This window comes from Lithobates pipiens, unplaced genomic scaffold (assembly GCF_037356315.1).
Source record: "Lithobates pipiens isolate NorthernLeopardFrog02 unplaced genomic scaffold, aLitPip1_a1.2 Scaffold_30, whole genome shotgun sequence".
In the NCBI taxonomy this organism is placed as follows: domain Eukaryota; kingdom Metazoa; phylum Chordata; class Amphibia; order Anura; family Ranidae; genus Lithobates; species Lithobates pipiens.
The window spans coordinates 40,170,386-40,196,829 of NW_027507791.1; the positions used below are offsets into that span (position 1 = coordinate 40,170,386).

Sequence of the window (26,444 nt, forward strand, 5' to 3'; positions counted from 1 at the left end):
TTCAATATCCAGGCTTCTATAGCCAGCACAATCCAAGTGGTAGAGTCAAGTGCTGGTCTTGTTTCCTCCAGCGTCTGGTGATTTTCTCATCAATATCACATAGGGGACATGGGAGCACCAGCACCCCCAATCCCTTCACAACCCTTCCACAAATCATTTAACCAGCCCAATAACTGCATCAAAAATATTTCACCAACATATTGGACTCTTTCAGATAAAACACAAACAATTTGCTGCAAAGGATTACTTGCAATAATGACTATTCATATCATTCTAATCTACAGGTAATAATGGGGTATCTCCAAGCATTGCAGGTAAGTAAAATATTCAGTATTACCAGGCATTATAAATTGTGTTACTTTTAATTACATTCTTGAAACAGTCCTTCACAACCACTTCAAATAAAGCCTTATGCCGCGTACACAGGATCGGATTTTCTGACTGGAAATGTTGGATGTGAGCTTGTTGGCGGTAAGTCCGACCATGTGTACGCTCCACTGGACAGTTGTTGTCGGACTTTCTGGCAACAAATGTTGGCTAGCATGTCCTCAAATTTTCCACCAACAAATGTGTGTTGTCGGACTTTCCGATCGTGTGTACACATGTCCATCGGACAAAAGTCCAAAGTACAAACACGCATGTTCGGAATCATGGACGAGCCGGAAGCTCTCGGTCTTGTAAAACTAGCGTTCATAATTGAGATATCACATGCGTCTTGTACGTCACTATGTTCGTAATTGTTGGCCAACATTTGCGTGACCGTGTGTATGCAAGACAAGTTGGAGCCAACATCCTTCGAACAAAATTCCACGGTTTTGTTGTCGGAAAGTCCGGTTGTGTGTACGGGGCTTTAGGCCCAGTTCCCACTGGTCGAACGACTGTCGATCTGACTTTGCCCTGCAACTTCGGCCCGACATCGATCAGACTTCCATCCCACTTTAATGAACGGGATACGATTTTGATCCAACTTTGAAATAATCTGGCTTGTCCTTTGGATAGTTGAGATGGATAGTGTGACGGAACCGATCCCACACTCCAATTGAGTGCTTCCGTCTATATACCGCTACCTAAGTCCTGGAACACAAGTCCAATGGATCTGGCTATAGGAACCCCCAAGCACTAGACGACACCATCCTTGGAGGAAATCAGGAATGACCTTTTTTTGAGATCTCACACAAAATATATATACAGCGGGGTGACTAAAACCTAACCTAATTAGCATGAGCTAATTATCTAATCAACACTCAGACTAGTTTGACTGAAGGGATAAGACTTTTCGGCTCCTAGCTCACAATTCAATAAACATTACTATAAACATAAACAAAGGGTTAATTAGCACAAACAACAACGTTTGGAATGTCCTTACAAGCATCTGACAGTGTGTGTCCCAACAGCATGAGACAACACACATCATATATACATATATACAGCATTGAATCTGACTAGCACAGATTATAGTGGGGTTCTCATTCACCCTGTGCCCCTTAAAATCCAGGGCCCATAATTGATCGGCAAGAGGCTTGCACTCAGTCCTCTCAAAAATCCTGTGTCCCGGCTAGGTCTGTCACAGATAGTTGGATAGTTAAGATGGTGATCCGACTTGGATGCGACTTCAATGACATTCAGTGGGCTTAAATCAGACCAAAGTCAGACCAGTAGTGTGGGAACCTTTTCCAAATCGGGCCGATGAAGTTAAGATGGCTCTCATAGGGAATCGTTGATTTATACACGTCATGCGACATGTGCTCTCAAAGTCACGGTGTACGGAATGTCTCACCAGTGTGAGACATACACTGGTTTAGTACAAATATTTGGCTGGAGAAAAATGGAATGGAGGATGGTGGGAAATAGTGTCTTTGCATGAACAAAAATGATCTTCCTGCACCTAGCAAAGATAATGTGTACCCTAAAAACTGTGAAATTGAACTTTCAGTTTGGGTGAGGCTAATGCCCCGTACACACGAGCGTATTTTCCGTCGGAGAAACCTTGAATGGTTTTTCCGACGGACTTCCGCTCAAGCTTGGCTTGCATACACATGGTCATACAAAAGTTCTCTTAACTTTTAACCGTCAAGAACGTGGTGACGTACAACACTACGAGGAGCCGAGTAAATTAAGTTCAATTCTTTCGAGCATGCGTCAAATTGTTTCCGAGCATGCGTAGGAATTTTGCGCGTTTGGAATTTGTACAGGCGATGGGAATTTCCGAACAGAACTTTTTCCGACCGAAAAAATTGAGAACCTGCTCTCAATCTTTTGCTGGTCGAAATTCGGCCAGCAAAAGTCCGATGGAGCATACACACGGTCGGAATTTTCCGACCAAAAGCTCTCATTGGACTTTTGCTGGTGGAATTTCCGATTGTGTGTACGGGGCATAAGGCTCTTTAGTCATTTTTCATAATGTTTACTTATAATATGATGATAGATGGAGGAGGATCTGGGCGCTCTGGTAGTCACTGACCTAATAACATAGCCTTGTATTTTTAATGTTTAAATAACTATACCCGCAAAAGACTTGAAGTGATCTATCGGGACTCGTGTTGCCTATGGAGATTTTTAAGTATTGAAGTGTGGCGCCATTCCATGAGCATGCGTAATTTTAAAGTGTGACATGTTAGGTATCTATTTACTCGGTGTAATATCATCTTTTACACTGTACAAAAAAATTTGGCTAAATATGTGTTGTTGTTTTTTTTTTTTTTATTCATGAAATCGTTTTTTTTTTTTTAAAAACCACCACATTTTTTCCCTAGGGTCTATGCTAAACAAAAAAAAATATAAAAAATATAAAAATATATATATATATATATATATATATATATATATATATATATATATATATATGTATATATATATATATATATATAATGTTTGGGTTTCTGAGTAATTTTCTTGCGGAAAAAAATATGTTTTTTTTACATGTAGAAGAGAAGTGTCAGAATTGTGGCAAATGTTTAAACTCAACTTTTTTTTGTGGTCTTTTAATAGAGCCTGTAGAAACATGTAGTGGCACAAGACAATTATTTCACCGCCTTGGCGACACTGTTACTCTACAAGCTCCCAGTCGTTCAGGAGTAGCATCTATTGTTTGGGATATTAATAACATCGATCACCTAGCAATCACTAGGCCGGGTAAGATAGAGCGTCCAAATTATTTCTACTCCGGGAGACTTTCTGCCACGAGTGACGGATCTTTACGGTTGTCTCGGGTAACCGCCAACGATGAACGGGTCTTCAGATCAGAGCTTTTTACCAATTACTGGGTCCACTACTGCACACAGCTTTTTGAAGTGAAGCTACAAAGTAAGTTTAAGACGTGTAACTTTTTTGTCTTCCACTGTTGCAGCCAAATTGGGATAAGACCTTATTTACTGTACATTTGCTACACGTCCCCATGATTCACATAGCATACAAATTGTAGCTTGCTTTTTTCAAATGCTCTTTAATGGAACTTCCAGGAAGGAAACAATTCTAACTTTGCTATGACTGGGATGGGGAGTTGTGTTTGCCATAATTTACCCTTGTCTGTACTGTGCAGGAAGATATCTCATTGGTGGTACTAGATTTGCACTCTAATAGACAGAAGACACTTGCTCTGCTCAAGGTTCCTATCCCCTGACTCTCACCGATAACAGGAGCAGGTTCTTGATAGTCATCGGATTAACCCTACAACAACTCCAGGAATAGAAAGAGAACCGCTCACTCAGAAATGCATCACATCAGTCCAATGAAACAACCACTCCATCAAAGATGAACACAACCCGACGCGTTTCACTCGGCAAGGAGCTTAATCATAATGTTGCTGGAGTTCTCGGAGCTGCTGTAGAGTAGATTTGAACCCTCTCTGTCTTAACAAAGGTGTTAAAGGCTTAGCAGCGGTATGGAGCCTTCGGGCATTATGCCGACTTATCGCCAACCCTAAAAGTCTACACCACCGCACTGAAACCATGTGCATTGCAGTACGGCTCCATTTACCTAAATGGGTTTGTGTTCGATGGGTGGTACTGCCCACTGAATGTGACAGGAGGGTTTAATTGTTAACTGTAGAAGGAGGGATTGGGATTTTTCAGGTGCAAATTAATTTGAAAAGTATTAACAACTATAATATATAAGATTATTTTATATTTTAGAATAAATAAAAAAATGTTAAGACACAACAATTGACGAGTACAGCTCAACAAGATTTTATGGATACAGCTTTATAAGCTGGAGTTCTCAACATGTTTCACCCATATATCAGACTTCTTCAGAGGATGGCGTCCAACTAAAGGTTCAAGCATTCTTGATCACCAGAAATATTAGTCAAATCACTAAAGGGTCACAGGTGTCTATCTGCGTCCAGAGAACCATGTGCTAAAGGTGACCATAGGGGACATTCAAGGACTGAAAAAACAAAGTTCTGCTGTGGACTCAGTACCGGGGGATGAATGCTGTCTAAAACCGCCAGTACTTAATAAGGCTGGCATTTGGTGACAGCATGTGTGTGTCCCTGGGTCCCAGCATCCAGCATTAGGGATGAGCTTCAAGTCTGAGTCGAAACCCATGTTTGACTCGAACATTGCCTGTTCGAGACGGCGAACAGTGAACAATTTGGGGTGTTCGCAGCAAATTCGAAAAGCCGCAGAACACCTTATACAAGTCTATGGGAGAAATCTAAAGTGCTCATTTTAAAGGCTAATATGCAAGTTATTGTCCTAAAAAGTGTTTGGGGACCTGGGTCCTGCCCCAGGGGACATGTATCAATGCAAAAAAAAGTTTTAAAAATGGCCGTTTTTTCGAGAGCAGTGATTTTAATAATGATTAAAGTGAAACAATAAAAGTGTAATATTCCTTTAAATTTCGTACCTGGGGGTGTCTGTAGTATGCCTGTAAAGGGGCGCATGTTTCCCGTGCTTAGAACTGTCCCTGCACAAAGTGTAATTTCTGCAGTAAAAAAAGTCATTTAAAATCACTCGCGGCTATAATGAATTGTCGACTCCGTAATACAGAGAACACTCATTGAAAGTCATTGATAAAAATAATTAATTCATTCATTTAAAAAAAAGCGTGGGGGGTCCCCCAAATTCAATTACCAGGCCCTTCAGGTTTGGTATGGATATTAAGGGGAACTCTACGCCAAATTTAAAAAAAAAATGGTGTGGAGTTCCCCCTAAAAATCCATACCAGACCCTTTATCTGAGCACACAACCTGGCAGGCCGCAGGAAAAGAGGGAGGGAGAGAGAGCGCCCCACCCCTCCTGAACCATACCAGGCCACATGCCCTCAACATTGGGAGGATGCTTTGGGGATCTGTGACCCCTCAAAGCACCTTGTCCTTATGTTGATGAGGACAAGGGCCTCATCCCCACAACCCTGGCCGGTGGTTGTGGGGGTCTGCGGCAGGGGGCTTATCAGAATCTGGAAGCCTTCTTTAACAAGGGGGCCCCTAGATCCCGGCCCCCCCGTTTGAAATGATAAGGGGGTACAAAAGTACCCCTACTATTTCACAGAGAAAGTGTAAAAGAATGTTAAAACAGACATGCACACCGTTGCAAAAGTCCTTTAATAAAAATAATTGGTAATCCACTCTTGCTATCCAGGGACGGATGATCATCTCTCTGGGGTCCAGCGATGGCTGATCTGATCCAGCGATGGGTGATCTCTCCCTCCAGCGCAGCGCATACATCCTCTGTCTCCACTGGCGGAGACACTGCGGGGATCCCGGCAGCCTGACATTTCTTAAATGAGGAGGGCGGGACCACTCATCACCTGACTCCACCCCCTCTGACGCAAGTGGGAAAGCCTGGCATCCCCAATGACATGTGGGTGACCCCGCCCACCTCTGATGTAAAGAAAACCCATGTTACATCAGAGGGGGACGGGGTCACCCACATGTCATTGGGGAAGCCAGGCTTTCCCACTTGCTTCAGAGGGGAGCGGGGTCAGGTGACAAATGGCTTCCATAGGCCCAGTATAGTGACTAGAGATTAAACAAACCCTCCTACATAAACTGTACCTGTTTATCTGCAGTCTTCTCTAATCTACATCTATTCAAAATGCAGAATTTACACAAGATCTCTCAGCTCTGAAAAGTAGGGGGCCTTCTCTTCAGCACACAGGAAAAGAACTGAGGCTAGCAATCACAGGTTGCATGCTGGAGATCCCATCCCTGTCACCCTTTTTATGCTGGTGTCAACAAAACTTGTCAAAAGTGACTCATGCTGATAGCAGAGGAAGGAAGCAACAGACAGAAATGACACTTAGTGCTCTGGACTGAGACAAGTACACACTATAGAGAGTTATGCTTTGTTCATATTTCATGTCTGAGGTTTACTTTTCTCGCACATTGCACATTTTCTTGCAGAATTTTCTTGAGTGTTGCTTAAATTAAAACAGGAACTTTGTATGTTTCTAAATAAGAGGGGAAAGAAGAGAAAACAAGGGAAAATGGGGAACTGTAACAAATGACTTCTGCTTTTCAGGAACACGTCAAAATTTTGATTTTTAGAGGGATTATTATCGAAATAATGAGCAGAGCATTTGGCGCTATTGAGATCATTGCCATTGACAAACTGGATAGGCCGCAATAGGTATAGGAAAGTGAAAGAGCTAATCAAATAACTTAGAATCCAATTTTGGCAAGCAGCTCAATGACTAGTCCAGGAATTAGAGTCACCAAGAGTTTCTTTTGCCTTTATCACCCCCTTCCTCTTCCCCAAAGACAAGCAGGCCTACTGGTACGTGGTTGCTTCCAGGGCACAATGCAGATGTTTTAGGCCAGATGAAACCAGGGCTACGCGAATGAGACAAGGAAAGGTACCTGTAGTCTTGAGGCTGGTCTGGCCGATGATGACTATGGTTAGTTGTCCTGGTAAAGTACTGGGTCGGGATAGGCAGTGGCAAGCATAATCCAGTAGATATTTCTGAGGTCAGGGCAAGAAGCAAGCAAGTGTAATCCAGTAGGTAGTGCTGAGGTTGGGGCAGGTTGTGAACAAGCATAATGCAGTAGACAGTTCTGAGTAGTGATGGACAAACTTCCGACGGGACGTTTCGCGAACGCGGACCGCGAACGCGGACCGCGAACGCGGCCGATAGTTTGCGAACCGTAACGTTCGCGGCGGGCCCCATTGACTTCAATGGGAGGTGAACTTTGCAAACCTACAGGTCAAATTTGCAGCCACAAAATAATTACTAGCTGTGCAAACATAGTCCCACCACATGGCCAATGACATAACACATGTATGAGGTGAATCTGGGATCGACAACTACAAGCATTCTTTTTTTATATGTGAAATTGTGACAATTCAGGACTGTGGAGCGCATGAAGGCAATGGATGAGAGGGAAGGTCAGGGTAGGCAAAGAAGAGGGTGCAGGAGATGATCACCAGCAGCGTGACATACAGCAATGACACCAGCACCGTGATATACAGCACTGACACCAGCACCGTGATAGAGAGCACTGACATCAGCAGCGTGACATACAGCATTGACACCTGCACCATGATAGAGTGATCTGACACCAGCACCGTAATAGAGAGCACTGACATCAGCAGCGTGACATAAAGCACTGACACCAGCACCGTGATATACAGCACTGACACCAGCACCATGATAGAGAGCACTGACATCAGCAGCGTGACATACAGCATTGACACCTGCACCGTGATAGAGTGATCTAACACCAGCACCGTGATAGAGAGCACTGACATCAGCAGCGTGACATAAAGCACTGACACCAGCACTGTGATATACAGCACTGACACCTGCACCATAAGCAGCCCCAGGAGGAAGTCAGCATAGCACAGGGATGGTGGGAGCCCCTCATAATGAGCATAGCACAGGGATGGTGGGAGCCCTTCATAATATGCACAGGAGAGGTACAGCCCCAGGAGGAAGTCAGCACAGCACATGGATGGTGGGAGCGCCTCATAATGAGCATAGCACAGGGATGGTGGGAGCCCCTCATAATGAGCATAGCACAAAGATGGTGGGAGCCCCTCATAATATGCACAGCAGAGGTACAACCCCAGGAGGAAGTCAGCACAGCACAGGGATGGTGGGAGCCCCTCATAATAAGCAGCCCCAGGAGGAAGTCAGCACAGCACAGGGATGGTGGGAGCCCCTCATAATAAGCAGCCCCAGGAGGAAGTCAGCATAGCACAGGGATGGTGGGAGCCCCTCATAATAAGCAGCCCCAGGAGGAAGTCAGTACAGGCATGGTGAACTTTACAAACCTACAGGTCATATTTGCAGCCACAAAATAATTACTAGCTGTGCACACATAGTCCCACCACATGGCCAATGACATAACACATGTATGAGGTGAATCTGGGATTGACAACTACAAGCATTCTTTTATTATATGTGGAATTCTGACAATTCAGGACTCTTGAGACAATGGAGGCGAGGGAAGGTCAGGGTAGGCAAAGAAGAGGGTGCAGGAGATGATCACCAGCACCAGCACCATGATATAGAGCACTGACACCAGCACCGTGATAGAGAGCACTGACATCAGCAGCGTGACATAAAGCACTGACACCAGCACCGTGATATACCAGTCCTTAAGGATTAGCAGACTGTACCTCACTCAACCCTATATACTGTAGTACCCTAGACCTTACCAGTCCTTATAAGGACCTTTGTGGAACTAGTAGGTTGTGAATGATTAGCAAACTGTACCTCAGTCCCTATACTGATAAAGGACTACTGCAGCAGAAGGGCAGCAGTCAAGTATAGTATTCTTTCTATATTTGGAAGAAAGAATATTATACGTGTACAAGCCTATTACCATACCAGTCCTGAAAAGAACCTTTGTGGACCTAATAGTAACAGCTAATGATTAAACTGACTATCCCTCACTGCCTCACACACAGCTTCCTGCCTGTCCCTATTTAAACTGACAAAACAGAGGCTGCTGGAACAATAACTTGAATAGCACTTTTGTGGACCTAATAGTAACAGCTAATGATTAAACTGACTGTCCCTGCAGCACACAGCGTCCTGTCCCTTTCTCTACACTGACAAAAGACACTCAGGCTGCTGCAACAATCAGTAGCACAGCAGTGCCTCAAACCTATATCCTGAACTACACCTAACACCTATACCAGTCCTGAAAAGAACTTTTGTGGACCAAATAGCTAGCGATTTGGGTCACTGCAGTCTCTCCCTGCTCCACAGAGCAACCTCTCCCTATAGTGACATATGAAAGAATGTAAAATGGCCGCCGGATCGGGTCTATTTATAAGTTAGGGGGAATGTCCAAGTGTCCATGTGCTGTAATGTCTCAATTGGCTGTCCTGTACCCCATGATGGATGTGTCATCATAGATCAAAGTTCTTTTACACAGTAAACATGGAAGTCCGCCGGGCGAATGGCGGCAATAGTCCGCCGATTGGGCGGACCACGAACAGCCGAAATTCGCCGCGAAACGACCGCCGGGCGAACCGTTCGGCCATCTCTAGTTCTGAGGTCAGGGCAAGTAGTGAGCTAGTATAATCCAATACACAGTTATGAGGTCAGGGCAGGAAGTGAGCAATTGTTTTATAGTAGAGTGTTCAAAGGTCAGGGCAGGAAGTGAGCAATTGTGTTACAGTAGACTGTTCAAAGATTGGGGCAGGAAGTGAGCAAGCTTAATCCAATAGACAGTTCCGAGGTCAGAGAAGGAAATGAGCAAGTGTAATCCAATAGACAGTTCCGAGGTCAGGACAGGAAATGAGCAAGTGTAATCCAAAAGACAGTTCCAAGGTCAAGGATGGAAGCGATCAAGCATAATCCAATAAACAGTTCCAATGTTAGGGCCTCAAGAGAGCAAGTGTAATCCAATAAAAAGTTTTTAGGTCATGGTTGGAAGTGAGCAAGTATAATCCACTAGACAGCTCCAAGTTCAGGGCAGGGAGCAAGAAAGAATGGTCCAGTAGACAGTTTCAAGGTCAGGAAAGGGAGCAAGCAAGTATAATGCAATAGACAGTACCAAGGTCAGGGCAGGTATCAAGCAAGCATAATCCAGTAGACAGCTCCAAAGTCAAGGTAAGGGGGCAACCAATTTTTATCCAGTAGACAGCTCCAAAGCCAAGGTAAGCAGACAACCAAGCATGATCCAATAGACAGCTCCAAGGTCAGGGCAGATAGAAAGCAAGCGTTATCCAGTAAACAGTTCTGAGGTCAGGGCAGAAAGGGATCAAACGTAATACACTAAGCAGTTCTGAAGTCATGGTGGGTAGGGAACGAGTGTGATCCAGTGGACAGTTCCGAGGTCAGGGCAGGCAGCGAGCAAGCATAATCCAGTAGTTGCTCCGAGGTCAAATTGTGATGGCAATCCAAAAGAGTGGTCTGGGTGTAAGATAGTGGTCAGCAAGAAGCAATTGAAACGACAAGTAGCACATCAAGCTGGGCATGACAGGAAGGAAACTAGGTAGGTGTTGTTATCAGTGGTGGCTGGGGAAGTTTTAGGATGGGGGCGCCAGACCCTGTCCTTCCTTTTTGACCCCTCCCACTTGATGAAAATGAGTGTGGTTTCAGCTTAATAGTGGGCAAGGCTCTAAGGTGGTGTGGATAATGTCTGAGATGAACAAGCGATGGAGGTAGAGGGAGAGAGGGATGGAGGGACAGCAGGCCCAGATGCTACACAACAATAGAAATATATGTATTCTAGAAAGTTTAACAACCAGCAGATAAAGATATTCCAAACACCTGGTGTTAGCACTTCAATCATCCCAGCACCATGGTTGTTATGGTGTCAGGATGATTGAAGCGCATTATTTCTATTATTACACTGTAATATAAAATGAAATCATTCAACTCACCATAATACAGAATCAGTGGGAGCCCTGAGCATGTCACTAGCCATGTTGCCTGCCACCAGATGCCATCAGATGTCCCCAGCGGAGTCCGTCCTTACATCAGGTGCCCCCAGCGGAGTCCCTCCTTACATGTAGCCTGCATCACATAAAATGCAGCAGCCTGTGCCACCATCAATTACAGCAGCATGTGTCACCACCAAATTGCAGCAGCATGTGTCACCATCAATTGCAGAAGCATGTGTCACCATCAATTGCAGAAGCATGTGTCACCACCAATTGCAGCAGCATGTGTCACCACCAAAAGCAAATGCATGAGTCACCACCAAATTGCAGCAGCATGTGTCACCAAATTGCAGCAGCGTGTGTCACCACCAAATTGCAGCAGCATGTTTCACCACCAATTGCAGCAGCATGTGTCACCATCAATTGCAGCAGCATGTTTCACCACCAATTGCAGCAGCATGTTTCACCACCAATTGCAGCAGCATGTGTCACCATCAATTGCAGCAGCATGTGTCACCATCAATTGCAGCAGCCTGCCTGTGTCACATTAAACCCCCCTCCCCCGTCACTTACCTTGCTGTGTGTTGTCCTCTCCAGCGGTGTCTCCACACCACTGGAGAGGACAACACAGGCGGTGGAGAGGTCCGCTCCTCTCATACTTCCTGTTTCTTCTCTACTGGGCGCAATTGGAGAGAGAAAACAGAAAATGACATCAAACTCAGATGTCAATCAAACCGCCCGGCCTTAGTAATATATACTACGATCGCCCACAAATGAAGCGCCACATCTGCAATCCTGTGACTGCATAGAAGTGGTTCTTCCCATAGGTGCACTGTGTCTGGTGTCGTAACAACGTCTGAACACAGTGCACTTAAGGACCTTTTTTTGTATTTTTTTATTTGAAAGGGTCAGCTTTAAAAAAAAAATTGTTTTTTTTTTTTTTACTTTTTTTTGTGACTGCCTGGAGGGGGGGGGGAGAGGATTCGCCACCCAGGCGCCCCCTATGGACGGGCCGACACTGACTCATAGGTAGCTTGGACATTAGTTGTTTCTATTATCTCTGAGAGCGAGGGTGGGTTGATATCCTTCCAGAGTCTCATAATGGACAGTCTAGCACTTAGAAGGATATGTGTCATTATACGTCTTGATTCCATACAAATGGAATCTATTCCCGTGGATAGAACGGCCATTCCAGCAGTGGTAAGGAGCCCTGTCCCCATGACTGCCGCGAAAAGTCTAAATATCTTGGCCCAAAGTGCATGTATAGTTGGACAAGTCCACTACTTTTTTTTTTTTTTTTTTTTACAGGAAGGGGGTAAGGTATAATATTCTGTAAAGAAGGTGAAGGTCCAGATTGACAACACTTCAACAAATGATTCTTTTTAATGTAGGTGCTTCCTTATCAAAGCCCTGTGGCCCCATGAAAAGTCTTTCTGTTGAGGAGGGCGAAGACGTGGTTCTACAACTGGACCTGAATAATATCCCTCTCACTTCTGCCACCTGGGGATATCAAAAGTTTGTTATTGCCACCACAAAACCAGGCCAACCACTGGAGATGGGAGATCATGGCTCTGACTATACCGGGAGACTAGGTTCCAACTTAAACGATGGGTCATTAATTATCAGATCTTTGTCTTCTAATGACATTCGGATTTACCGAGCTGAATTATTTACCAGTGAAATGAAATACATCTGTGCTCAGTTATATGATCTGAGGATTACCGGTAAGTTAAAAAAAAAAAGTCAATGGCTTTACATTTACTTCATATATCTGCAAAATTACGTTGCTTACACAATTGGACACATTATTGTTAATCAAGAATGTTTTATTGATTTATTATATTAGTACTGTTGTACATTGGTGGTATATGCATATGCATTCAAGTGAGAGAAACAAGTAACAGCTTAAATAATACCTTAGGCAAGTAGGAAGCTCCACGTAATGTCCAAGGTCAGTACATGTGAGCTGTAGAGCAGTAAAGGCATCAGGATCAATTGTAAGGCCAAGTAGATAGAAGGTATTATCTTCCCGTAGATGTAGGGGACCACTATGAGAAGGTAAGGATATGCTTAAACAAGGGTAGTAGGGGTGCTATAGGAAAGGTTGGGGGGATATTGATATACAGTAGGGAAGGAAAGTCATGGGAAATGTGGGTTCAGGCATATGGGGGGGGGGGGTGCTTGATAATAAGGAGGATAGGGGCAGAATAGTAGGAGAGAAGGGATTGTTCTAGTCCCACCTCGTAGGATGGATTGGGGAATATAAGAAGGATAGATTGGTAGGCATGAGGGTAGGAAATATTTTAGAGTTAAGGTTAAACAGCATTAGGAGGGAAAGCTGGAACAGTATTTTTAAAGCCTGCCAAGTATCTTAAACATAACACTTTCAGCGGTCAAATAACCGCAACCACTCCCTTTACAACGTTCTGCTGCATGGCGGTCAGTGCCGTGATGTTCCTCCTAATATTGGCAGTGAGAGACTCTGCTGGCTGGGGGCATGTCAGGCTAACAAAGAGATTACAGGCACCACACTGACCCAAGAAACGAGGGCGTAAGCTGACTAAGCTACCGTAGATACCTATGGGGAAGAAAAAAAATATGATGTTTTTAATATTTAGGTTAAAATACACTTTAAGTTATATTACCAGATCTGATAATAATGCTTGGAAAAGTCGTATTAATCCAACTTACAGTACACCTGTCTGTGTCTCGTTAAAACGAATAGGCTACAGACCCACAAGGCGGGTAGGTGCACCTACCTATATATTTATGCCTCTGTAGCTTAGGTGCCTTCAATATCCAGGCTTCTATAGCCAGCACAATCCAAGTGGTAGAGTCAAGTGCTGGTCTTGTTTCCTCCAGCGTCTGGTGATTTTCTCATGGATATCACATAGGGGACATGGGGGCACCAGCACCCGCAATCCCTTCACAATCCTTCCACAAATCATTTAACCAGCCCAATAACTGCATCAAAAATATTTTGCCAACATATTGGACTCTTTCAGATAAAACACAAACAATTTGCTGCAAAGGATTACTTGCAATAATGACTATTCATATCATTCTAATCTACAGGTAATAATGGGGTATCTCCAAGCATTGCAGGTAAGTAAAATATTCAGTAATACCAGGCATTATAAATTGTGTTACTTTTAATTACATTCTTGAAACAGTCCTTTACAACCACTTCAAATAAAGCGTACACAGGATCGGATTTTCCGACTGGAAATGTTGTATGTGAGCTTGTTGGCCGTAAGTCCGACCGTGTGTACGCTCCACCGGACAATTGTTGTCGGACTTTCTGCCAACAAATGTTGCCTAGCATGTCCTCAAATTTTCCGCCAACAAATGTGTGTTGTCGGACTTTCCGATCGTGTGTACACATGTCCATCGGACAAAATTCCAAAGTACAAACGCGCATGATCGCAATCAAGAACGAGTCTGAAGCTCTCGGTCTTGTAAAACTAGCGTTCATTATGGAGATATCACATACGTCTTGTACGTCACTACGTTCGTAATTGTTGGCCAACATTTGTGTGACTGTGTGTATGCAAGACAAGTTGGAGCCAACATCCTTCAAACAAAATTCCACGGTTTTGTTGTCGGAAAGTCCGATTGTGTGTACGGGGCTTTAGGCCCGGTTCCCACTGGTCGTACCACTGTCGATCTGACTTTGCCCTGCAACTTCGGCCCGACATCGATCAGACTTCCATCCCACTTTAATGAATGGGATACGATTTTGATCTAACTTTGAAATAATCCGGCTTGTCCTTTGGATAGTTGAGATGGATAGTGTGACAGAACCGATCCCACACTCCGATTGAGTGCTTCCGTCTATATACCGCTACCTAAGTCCTGGAACACAAGTCCAATGGATCTGGCTATAGGAACCCCCAAGCACTAGACGACACCAGCCTTGGAGGACATCAGGAATGACCTTTTTTTGAGATCTCACACAAAATATAAATACAGTGGGGTGACTAAAACCTAACCTAATTAGCATGAGCTAATTATCTAATCAACACTCAGACTAGTTTGACTGAAGGGATAAGACTTTTTGGCTCCTAGCTCACAATTCAATAAACATTACTATAAATATAAACAAAGGGTTAATTAGCACAAATAACAACGTTTGGAATGTCCTTACAAGCATCTGACAGTTTGTGTCCCAACAGCATGAGACAACACACATCATATATACATATATACAGCATTGAATCTGACTAGCACAGATTATAGTGGGGTTCTCATTCACCCTGTGCCCCTTAAAATCCAGGGCCCATAATCGATCGGCAAGAGGCTCGCACTCAGTCCTCTCAAAAAGCCTGTGTCCCGGCTAGGTCTGTCACAGATAGTTGGATAGTTAAGATGGTGATCCGACTTGGATGCGACTTCAATGACATTCAGTGGGCTGAAATCAGACCAAAGTCAGACCAGTAGTGTGGGAACCTTTTCCAAATCGGACCGACGAAGTTAAGATGGCTCTCATAGGGAACCATTGATTTATACATGTCATGCGACATGTGCTCTCAAAGTTGTGATGTACGGAATGTCTCACCAGTGTGAGACATACACTGGTTTAGTACAAATATTTGGCTGGAGAAGAATGGAATGGAGGATGGTAGGAAATAGTTAGGCTTGTGCAATTCATTTAGTAACGAATCGAAATTCGGCCGAATTTTGCATCCGAATGTCCGAATAAAAAAATAACGAATAACAACGAATACGAAAGAAATATAACGAATGAATTCAAATGAATTAGGTAATTCTTTAAAGATCTAATGAAACAAAAGGTCAGCTCGAGGGAGAAGGCGGAGCCTAGCCGAGAGGTAATGCTGGCTTAGAGCTCCATTCTCAGCAGGACAACGGAGCCATATAACGGCGGAGGTAACTTGACCCTCCGCATATATATCATACCAAACGGTAGATAAATATCCCTACCTTACATTGGTGACATTTGGGGGGGTCAGAGGAGACTCATGAGGCAGAAAATTAACAAGAAAGCACCGCCTCACACATACAGCAGTATGGCACTGAAACCCTCCCCCTCTGAGGGGAGACACAGTGAGGAGAACAAACAGACAGCCCCTTCTGCTGCTTTACATAAAGATGTTCTCTCATTAAAAGCACATAGTCTCTCTAACCAAATAACTGAGAAAAATATGTCAGTTCTGGAGAATTTAGAACTTTCCACACAAAAAGACGTATCCCCTCCTGTAACGCTGAAACAAATAGAAAATCTGCTTCAAAAATCACTAAAAACCACTGCAGATATCATCACCACAAGCCTTACCAAAGAAATTAGAATACTTGGTCAGCGTACATCAGCACTGGAAATTAGAGCAGACGATCTGGAAAATTATACATCTAATATTGCCTCAGAAATTGATTTTCTTAAAGAGGAAAATTACATATTACAATCCAAATTGGAGGATTTCGAAAATCGTGCAAGACGCTCCAATATACGTATTAGAGGAATATCCGAATCTGTGACTGATTTGCACTTTTTCAAGAATTACAACCAGCTATGCCACTAGAGCGTCTTGAAATGGACCGGGTTCATAGAGCCCTAGCACCAAAGAAAACAGATGGTCCTCCCCGTGACATTATCGCAAAATTGCATTTCTACCGCACTAAGGAACTACTGCTAAATACAGCTAGAAATAAAGATCCCCTAATTTTCCAGGGTCATAAATATCAATTATTCACAGACCTCTCACAGATTACAGTCAACAAAAGAAGAACCCTGAAACCACTACTGCAAATATAACAGCGAAATGACATAATCTACCAATGGGGCTTTCCTTTCTCAGTGCGTTTTACTTTCCAAAGTCGCAAATATATGTGCCGAACAGCTAAGGACCTGCAAACTACTTTACAGAAACTTGGGATGATAAACACATCAAGAGATGCTGCGGACACTCGCCAAAAATCATCCTCATATGCTGATACTCCCTCCTCTGCTTCCAGAAGAGAAGAAGACTACAATCCACAGAAAAGAAGTCGCATACAATCTCCACCTCCAGATCTGGCTGACACTATGGACTGATAAACACTTGTACTGAGGCTACTATCTTGCCTTTTCAACAGAATGGCTACTGCCGAGTTTTTTCTCTGACTTCCAATCAATATTTTTATCATAATCTTATTTAAGAAATGTTCCTAATAATTTAGGCACCTTATTATAACTTTTTTTTCTCTCTCTTCTCTTCTTTGTCTCTGAGGTTGCCTTAATCTTACATTTTTATTTTTTGCTTGAAAAATGAAATTATAGGATTGGCTCTTGGTGTCCTGCAGGGAAGTTCCTTGCACCCTCTCTTGCTACCCTCAGCAGCTCGGTGCACACCGGGCAGTTGACAGTGGCTCATGTACCCTTGGAGGGAGAGATTTTCTCCTCCCAACGGCACATTAGGAACATAGATATGTTAAGATATATTTCAATATTGTATATTAATTGTATTTTCTTTTTCAGTCATTATCTCCTTTCCCTCCACCCCTATACTCTGAAGACAAATAATTTCTTATATGACACACGTTCTAACATAAACACCAACACATATTTACTTTTCCCAACTCCATGGCCCCATTAAACATCATATCATTAAATACTCAGGGACTAAACGTTCCACACAAACGCACTAAAGCCTTCCGCACATTTTCATCCAAGAAAGCACATATAGTTTGCCTCCAAGAGACTCACTTTGCGTCACAGTCCACTCCCAAATTTTTCAGTAAAGACTACCCCCAAGTATACACAGCTTCGGTCTCCTCTAAAAAAACGAGGCGTGCTTATAGCTTTCCATCGCAATACACCATTTTCACTAATGAAGGAAATCAAGGATCCAGAAGGTCGTTACTTGATTCTTAAAGGACACCTACTTGATACCGCTATCACTATTACATCATACTACGCTCCTAACAAAAATCCTATTTCTTTTCTTTCTCATTTATTTCAAACTATAGAACACCACAAAATAGGTACTACAATTCTATGTGGAGATTCTAATCAGACCATATTCCCATTTTTGGATAAATCACCAATCCCACAGTCACATACAGCAGACAAACAACTCTTATCAAAACTAATTACAAAACATAACCTAGTAGATACTTGGAGAGAATTGAATCCAACCAAGAGACAATACACACATTCCTCGTTCCCTCATCGCTCATTCTTACATTACAGAAATAATATCTACAAAAATTATTCCCATCCCATGGTCCGATCATAGTGCAGGCTACATTACTGTTGCCTCTATAATTCCCCCAAAAAAAAGATCCAACATGGATATTAAGAGATTTCCTACTCAAAAATCCAGCTCATAAAAATAATATTGAAATTGCGCTCAAAGATTATATAAAATATAACTCCACACCTGACGTCTCTCCGACTACATTATGGGAAGCACACAAACCTGTTCTCCGTGGCATATGTCTACAGCAAGCAAACATATTCAGCAGAGAGCGGAAAATCCTTTGTCAGACTTTAGAAACAAATTTCAATAAATGTCACACAGCATTCCAAAATAACCCTTCTTCTTTATCTAAAATAAATCTTGACAAAGCTAAATTGGAATTTGATCTATTCCTTACTGAAGCAGCGGATAAAACCATCAAGAGATCACAACACAATTTCTATATCAATGCGAATAAACCTCACACACTATTAGCCAGGGCATTAAAATCCTGCCAGAACCCAACGAAACCGATACGTCTGAAAATCTCTAGGGGGGTATACACAAATAATCCTTTAAAAATATTACAAACATTCAAAACACAATTAAAAAATGTATACCGTATATACTCGAGTATAAGCCGAGATTTTCAGCCTCTTTTTTGAGGCTGAAAGTGCCCCCTCGGCTTATACTCGAGTCACCGCTGTCTGACTGCTCGATCAGCGTATCGAGCAGACAGACGGCGGACATTCTAAAATTCAAAAGCCGCGCCTCCGTCTCCGCCTCCGCCTGTGATAGGCGGAACACTGAATTTCCCAGCAGTCAGTGTTCCGCCTATCACGGACATCCGCTCATCCTCGTACTACGGACGAGGATGAGAGGATGTCCGTGATAGGCGGAACACAGGCTGCTGGGAAATTGAGTGTTCCGCCTATCACAGGCGGAGGCGGAGGCGCGGCTTTTGAAATGTAGAATGGCCGCCGAGAAGAGCGGCGATCCTGGAGCGGCGATCCATCGGCACGACACGGGACGGAGGAGGCACGGGTCGACGGAGGCTCGGGATGACGGCGGCTCGGGACGGAGGCTCGGGACACAGGTAGGCTGGACACACACACAAGGCTGCACGGACACACACACAGGGATGGACACACACACACACACACACACACACACACACACAGGGATGGATGGATGGATGGATACACACACAGGGATGGATGGACGGACACACACACAGGGATGGACGGACACACACACAGGGATGGACGGACACACAGGGATGGACAGCCATGTCTCACCCTCGGCTTATACACGAGTCAATAAGTTTTCCAGTTTTTTGGGGGTAAATTGGGGGCCTCGGCTTATATTCGGGTCGGCCTATACTCGAGTATATACGGTACTCTTCTAATAATGAGTTGGACCCTTCTAGAGCAAATTATTTTTTCTCTCATATATCTCTACCGACACTATCTAAAACACAAATGGAAATGATGGAGGAACCAGTGTCAATTATAGAGGTATCTGAAGTTATCAAAAATCTGAAACTAAATAAAAGGCCAGGTCCTGATGGTTTTTTCTGCGCTGTATTACAAAACGTTTGTAGACACCCTATCTCCAGTCTTGACAAACACTTTTAATTCCCTTCTGGAAGGTCATTCTTTTAGGAGAGAAACCCTAACTGCAATTATCTGTATGCTCCCTAAACCCCACACAGACGATTCAATATGGTCTAATTATCGCCCTATTTCGTTATTAAATTTGGACATAAAAATTTTAGCCAAAATTCTAGCTAACAGATTAAATACTATTATAGGCAATCTTATACATCGTGATCAAGTGGGCTTCATTCCATTACGTCAAGCAGGAGATAATATTAGACGTGCAACACTCCTGTCACATGCCGCTAAAAAAAGACGTATTCCCGCTTGTTTTCTTTCTTTAGATATTATGAAAGCTTTTGACACAGTATCTTGGTCATATATGAACTATACCCTTTCCAAATGGGGATTCGGCCCTCATTTTCTACGATGGATCTCTAGTTTGTATCAAGATCCCAAAGCTTATATCAGATATGCAGGGTACAAATCGGACGAGTTTAATATACTGAGGGGGACTCGTCAAGGATGTCCACTTTCGCCATTATTATTTGCTTTACTCATTGAACCTTTAGCACAAAGAATTAGGATGGAACCCACTATAACAGGTATTGAAATGGGTGGCTTTCATCATAAGCTCGGTTTATTCGCTGACGATATTCTCCTTTTTCTATCTTCTCCACATGTTTCGGCCCCAAATCTTATGGTTGTACTACAAGAATTCTCATTTATTTCGGGCCTTAAGGTCAATATTCAAATATCTTCAGCATTAAACATTTCACTTGTCGAAAAAGATAAACAATCTTTACAAAATTCACTACCCTTTAAGTGGGTAGATCATAGCCTCCCATATCTGGGTGTAAGGTTTACTCCTAACCCCTCCGATTTATTTGCAGCTAATTACCCAGCTCTATTAAAAAATATTACAAGGTCGTTATCTAATTGGTCATCAATGCCGATATCATGGTTTCGGAAAATCAATATCATAAAAATGTCTGTTCTTCCGAAATTTTTATATTTATTCAGAACTCTCCCGATTCATATTCCTGCATATTTTCTTAGGCTGATTCAACAAAAAGTAACGAAATTTACTTGGGGGAAAATAAAACCCAGACTTCACAATAAAAGACTCGTTCTACCCAAAGCTTTGGGTGGTTTGGGATTCCCAGATTTTAACATATATTATAAGGCAGCTCAATTATCTCAATTAACAAAATATCACTCTTCTACAGAGATTCCTTTAAGGGTCCTCATTGAAGCTGTAGACTGTGATCCTCTTCCTATAAACAATATATTATGGTTACAACCTGCAGATCGTAAGTCTATAAATAACCCCATTTCTAAGCACTCTCTATCTATATGGGATAGGTATAGAAATTCACATGGTCTGCAATCTCCACAAAATCCGCTATTATCTTTCCACAAGAATCCGACTTTTTACCCAGCCTGGAAATATCCCAAAACCTTTAAAGCTTGGTCTAAGGCTGGTATCACTTGTCTATATAATTTAACTTCAACTACATCAATAAAATCTTTTACAGATCTATGTGAATTATATAAGCTTCCACAATCAGAAATATTCAGATATCTCCAAATCAAAGATTTTTATACTCCTCTTCTCAAATTAAATGTAAACTTACATAATATTTCTCAATTTGAAAGATTTTGTCTCAAGGAACCACATGCTAAAGGTCGTATTACATCATTGTATACACAATTGATATCTAATTCTAATACTGTTATACATAAATATGTGGCCAAGTGGGAAAAAGATTTGGATTGTACGATCGATTCTAGGTCTTGGTCCAACATATGGTCTTTCACAAAATCTTCCTCTATAAATATATTGGAGTCTGAATCATCATATAAAGTTCTCACACGCTGGTATTTGGTTCCTGCGAGAATCGCCAAATTCTCAACAGACAACACTGGCCTCTGCTTTCGTGGCTGTCCAGAAAAAGGTACCTATATACATACCTGGTGGCATTGCTCAATTGTACAATAATTTTGGAAAAAGATCTTTCTGATAATTACAAAATTTTTTGATCGTCCAATTTTTCCAGACCCAATTATAGCTCTCCTTAATTTAAAACCAGCCTTTCTGAATCAGAAACAGTTCAAATTAGTTCTTACGCTCCTGATAGCCGCAAAGCAGACTATAGCCAATGCGTGGAAAACAGATGTGGTGAATATTGCAGAAACCAAACGTAGAATGAATCAATCTTTCATCCATGCTAAAATGGACGCTATAGATAAAAACCAGATGACAAAGTTTGATATCATATGGAAACCCTGGATTAAATATTATACGTCAGATAATATTGACAACCGAGTCTTATTGTTATGGTGATAAAGATTTTTATAGAATTACAACATTAGATGATATATAAAACCTCCTCCGGAGAATTATTCCCTCCCCTTCCCCTCCTATATACCTTTTATGTTCTTCCCTTACTATATAATACTTACTATAAACATACTTTAGAAGTTATGGTCAAAACTTTAAAATCATATATTTTCTTTTAGACATATTTATATTTTCTTGGGATTAAAATGTTTAAAACTCAGCTATAAGAATGTTTTCAAATTCTAAAATATATAAAGACCATTTATTGTCATTCCCACGAGAATATCTTGAAATTCTTCTTTGCTTTGTATCATTCGTACTTCAATATGTCTACTTTTTATTTCTGGTATCCAATAATTTGTCTTATATTCTGTACATGTAATTTATTTTAACATAAAATAAAAATTTTTGAACGAGAAAAAAAAAAAACAAGGTCAGCTCAAAGTAAATCTTATGCCCCGTACACACGAGCGGACTTTTCGACATCCAAACTCCGACGGACTGAGTCCGTCAGACTATCCGATCGTGTGTGGGCTGCAACGGACTTTAGCTTCGCTAAAGTCTGACGGACTTTAGAAATGAAGAATGCTTCAAATTTTCCCGACGGAACTCCTCCCCTTCGAAAAATTCGCTCGTGTGTGTGCTACTCCGACGGACTAAAACCGACGCTAGGGCAGCTATTGGCTACTGTCTATGAACTTCCTACGTCGAATCCAGTCGTACGTCATCACGTTCGACTCCGTCGGAGTTTGGTGTGATGGTGTGTGGTCAAGTCCGTTCGGTCGAAAAGTCCACCAGAACTCCGTCGGAACTCCGGCGGAACTCCTTTGGAGGTCTGTCAGACTTAATCCCTCTCGTGTGTACGGGGCATTATAGTCCAATCAGCTAATTAATTTTGTGTCGGAGGTTGGATTACTGGCAAAGTGCATTTCTGAGAATTGAGTTAGAAGGGTGTTGTATTGTATTTGAGACGAGGAGAAGTGTGTGTGTTAAAAGATTCAATAAACAAACGACTTTCCAAACTACGAATCATTATCACGAATGTCTATACATACATAAATAGCGAATTTCAATGAATACGAACGAATGAATTCGACACTCTACGAATAATAACGAATTATCCGAAAACGTATTAACGTAACATAACGAATATAACAGAACGAAATGATGTATTTTACGAATGACAACGAACCGAAACTAAACGAAATTTTCCGTTGTGCACAAGTCTAGAAATAGTGTCTTTGCATGAACAAAAATGATCTTTCTGTACCTAGCAAAGATAATGTGTACCCTAAAAACTGTGAAATTGAACTTTCAGGTTGGGTGAGGCTAATGCCCCGTATACACAAGTGTATTTTCTGTCGGAAAAAAACATGGATGGCTTTTCCGACGGAATTCCGCTCAAGCTTGGCTTGCATACACACGGTCACACAAAAGTTCTCTTAACTTTTGACCGCCAAGAACGCGGTGACGTACAACACTACGACGAGCCGAGAAAATTAAGTTCAATGCTTCCGAGCGTGCGTAGGAATTTTGCGCATTTGGAATTTGTACAAACGATGGGAATTTCCGATCCGATCTTTTTCCGACAGAAAAAATTGAGAACCTGCTCTCAATCTTTTGCTGGTCGAAATTCCACCAGCAAAAGTCCGATGGAGCATACAGACGGTCGGAATTTTCCAACCAAAAGCTCTCATTGGACTTTTGCTGGTGGAATTTCCGATTGTGTGTATGGGGCAGGGCCGGTGCTAGACTATTTTGTGCCCTAAGCGAAACCAGCTACTTGCGCCCCCCCCCCCCCCCAAAAAAAAATTCTAAAATGAATTCAATAGTTTTAGCACCAGAACTCCTGGTGGAGGGATGAGCCAGGTGGACAGGAGGGGGGTGCAGCCAGGTGGACAGGAGGAGGGGTGCTGCCAGGTGGAGGGATGAAGTCAGGTGGAAGGATGAGCCAGGTGGACAGGAGGGGGTGCAGCCAGTAGGGATGAGCCGAACACCCCCCTGTTTGGTTCGCACCAGAACCTGCGAACAGACCTAAACTTCATGTGAACTTTAGAACCCTATTAAAGTCTATGGGACTCGAACGTTCACAATCTAAAGTGCTCATTTTAAAGGGTAATATGCAGGTTACTGTCCTAAAAAGTGTTTGGGGACCTGGGTCCTGCCCCAGGGGACATGGATCAATGCAAAAAAAAGTTTTAAAAACGGCCGTTTTTTTTCAGGAGCAGTGATTTAATAATGATTAACGTGAAACAATAAAAGTGTAATATTCCTTTAAATTTCGTAGCTGGGGGGTATCTATAGTATGCCTGTGAAGGGGCGCATGTTTCTGCTGCTTAGAACTGTCCCTGCACAAAGTGTCATTTGTGCAGGAAAAAAAGTCTTTTAAAATCACTTGCGGCTATTGTCGGGTCCCGTAATACAGAGAACACTTAATGAGTGTTCTCTGCATTAGCCGACAATTCATTCATTCATTGATAAAAAAAAAAACAAAAAAAAGCGTGGGGGTTCCCCTAAATTCAATTACCAGGCCCTTCAGGTCTGACATGGATATTAAGGGGAACCCCGTGTCAAATTTAAAAAAAAAATTGACGTGGGGGTCCCCCTAAATATCCATAACCAGACACTTCAGGTCTGATATGGATATTAAGGGGAACCCCGCATCAAATTTAAAAAAAAATTGACGTGGGGTCCCCCTAAAAATCCATATCAGACCCTGTATCCGAGCACGCAACCTGGCAGGCCGCAGGAAAAGAGGGGGGGACAAGAGAGCGGCCCCCCCTCCCTCCTGAACCGTACCAGGCCACATACCCTCAACATTGGGAGGATGCTTTGGGAGTCTGTGACCCCTCAAAGCACCTTGTCCCCATGTTGATGAGGACAAGGGCCTCATCCTCGCAACCCTGGCCGTTGGTTGTGAGGGACTGCGGGCGGGGGGCTTATCAGAATCTGGAAGCCCCCTTTAACAAGGGGACCCCCAGATCCCGCCCCCCCCCCTGTTTGAAATGGTAAGGACCATTTCACAAAGAAAGTGTCAAAATGGTTAAATAAGACAAACACACTTTTGAAAAATTCCTTTATTAAAAATAAAAAAAATAAAAAAAGATTCCAGCGGTGCTAATCCACTCTTGCTATCCAGCGACGGGTCTCCGGGGTCCAGCGATGGATGATCATATCCAGCGACGGGGGATCTCTCAGTCCAGCGCTGTCCATACATCCTTCTTCTGTCTCCACTCCGAAGACACTGCAGAGAGCCCAGCGCTGACGTTTCTTATATTAGGAGGGGCGGGGCCACCCGTCACCTGACCCCGCCCCTCTGACGCTGGAGAGAGAAGCCAGGGGTTCCCCAGTGACGTGTGGGTGACCCCTCCCCCTCTGATGTAACGCAGGTTTCCGTTACATCAGAGGGGGCGGGGTCACCCACACGTCACTGGGGAACCCCTGGCTTCCCTCTCCAGCGTCAGAGGGGCGGGGTCAGGTGACGGGTGGCCCCGCCCTCCTAATATAAGAAATGTCAGCGCTGGGCTCTCTGCAGTGTCTCCGGAGTGGAGACAGAAGAAGGATGTATGGACAGCGCTGGACTGAGAGATCCCCCGTCGCTGGATATGATCATCCATCGCTGGACCCCGGAGACCCGTCGCTGGATAGCAAGAGTGGATTAGCACCGCTGGAATCTTTTTTTTATTTTTTTTATTTTTAATAAAGGAATTTTTTAAAAGTGTGTTTGTCTTATTTAACCATTTTGACACTTTCTTTGTGAAATGGTAGGGGTACTTTTGTACCCCCTTACCATTTCAAACAAGGGGGGGGCGGGATCTTGGGGTCCCCTTGTTAAAGGGGGCTTCCAGATTCTGATAAGCCCCCTGCCCGCAGACCCTCACAACCAACGGCCAGGGTTGTGAGGATGAGGCCCTTGTCCTTATCAACATGGGGACAAGGTGCTTTGAGGGGTCACAGACCCCCAAAGCATCCTCCCAATGTTGAGGGTATGTGGCCTGGTACGGTTCAGGAGGGAGGGGGGGCCGCTCTCTCGTCCCCCCTCTTTTCCTGCAGCCTGCCAGGTTGCGTGCTCGGATAAAGGGTCAGATATGGATTTTTAGGGGGACCCCCACGTCAATTTTTTTTTAAATTTGATGCGGGGTTCCCCTTAATATCCATATCAGACCTGAAGGGTCTGGTTATGGATATTTAGGGGGACCCCCACATCAATTTTTTTTTCAGATTTGACACGGGGTTCCCCTTAATATCCATGTCAGACCTGAAGGGCCCGGTAATTAAATTTAGGGGAACCCCCACGCTTTTTTTTTTTTATCAATGAATGAATGAATTGTCGGCTAATGCAGAGAACAGTCATTGAGTGTCATTGAGACTTTTTTTCCTGCACAAATGACACTTTGTGCAGGGACAGTTCTAAGCACCAGAAACATGCGCCCCTTCACAGGCATACTATAGATACCCCCCAGCTATGAAATTTAAAGGAATATTACACTTTTATTGTTTCACTTTAATCATTATTAAAATCACTGCTCCTGAAAAAACGGCCGTT

General features: G+C 43.1%; 2 protein-coding genes across 2 annotated transcripts in view; both read left to right on the plus strand.

Moving 5' to 3' along the window:
- The window catches only part of LOC143942676 (uncharacterized), a 153,693-nt gene that overhangs the window by 74,990 nt on the left and 52,259 nt on the right, over positions 1–26,444 (plus strand). The gene's annotated exons all lie outside the window — the stretch shown is intronic.
- Positions 1–26,444, plus strand: part of LOC143942669 (cell adhesion molecule CEACAM5-like) — a 66,372-nt gene that overhangs the window by 9,086 nt on the left and 30,842 nt on the right. Inside the window, exons 3-6 of the mRNA XM_077464048.1 lie at positions 285–314; positions 2,989–3,303; positions 12,173–12,505; positions 13,857–13,886. Of these exons, the coding sequence (XP_077320174.1) occupies positions 285–314; positions 2,989–3,303; positions 12,173–12,505; positions 13,857–13,886 (708 nt within the window). The remainder of the gene's footprint in view (positions 1–284; positions 315–2,988; positions 3,304–12,172; positions 12,506–13,856; positions 13,887–26,444) is intronic.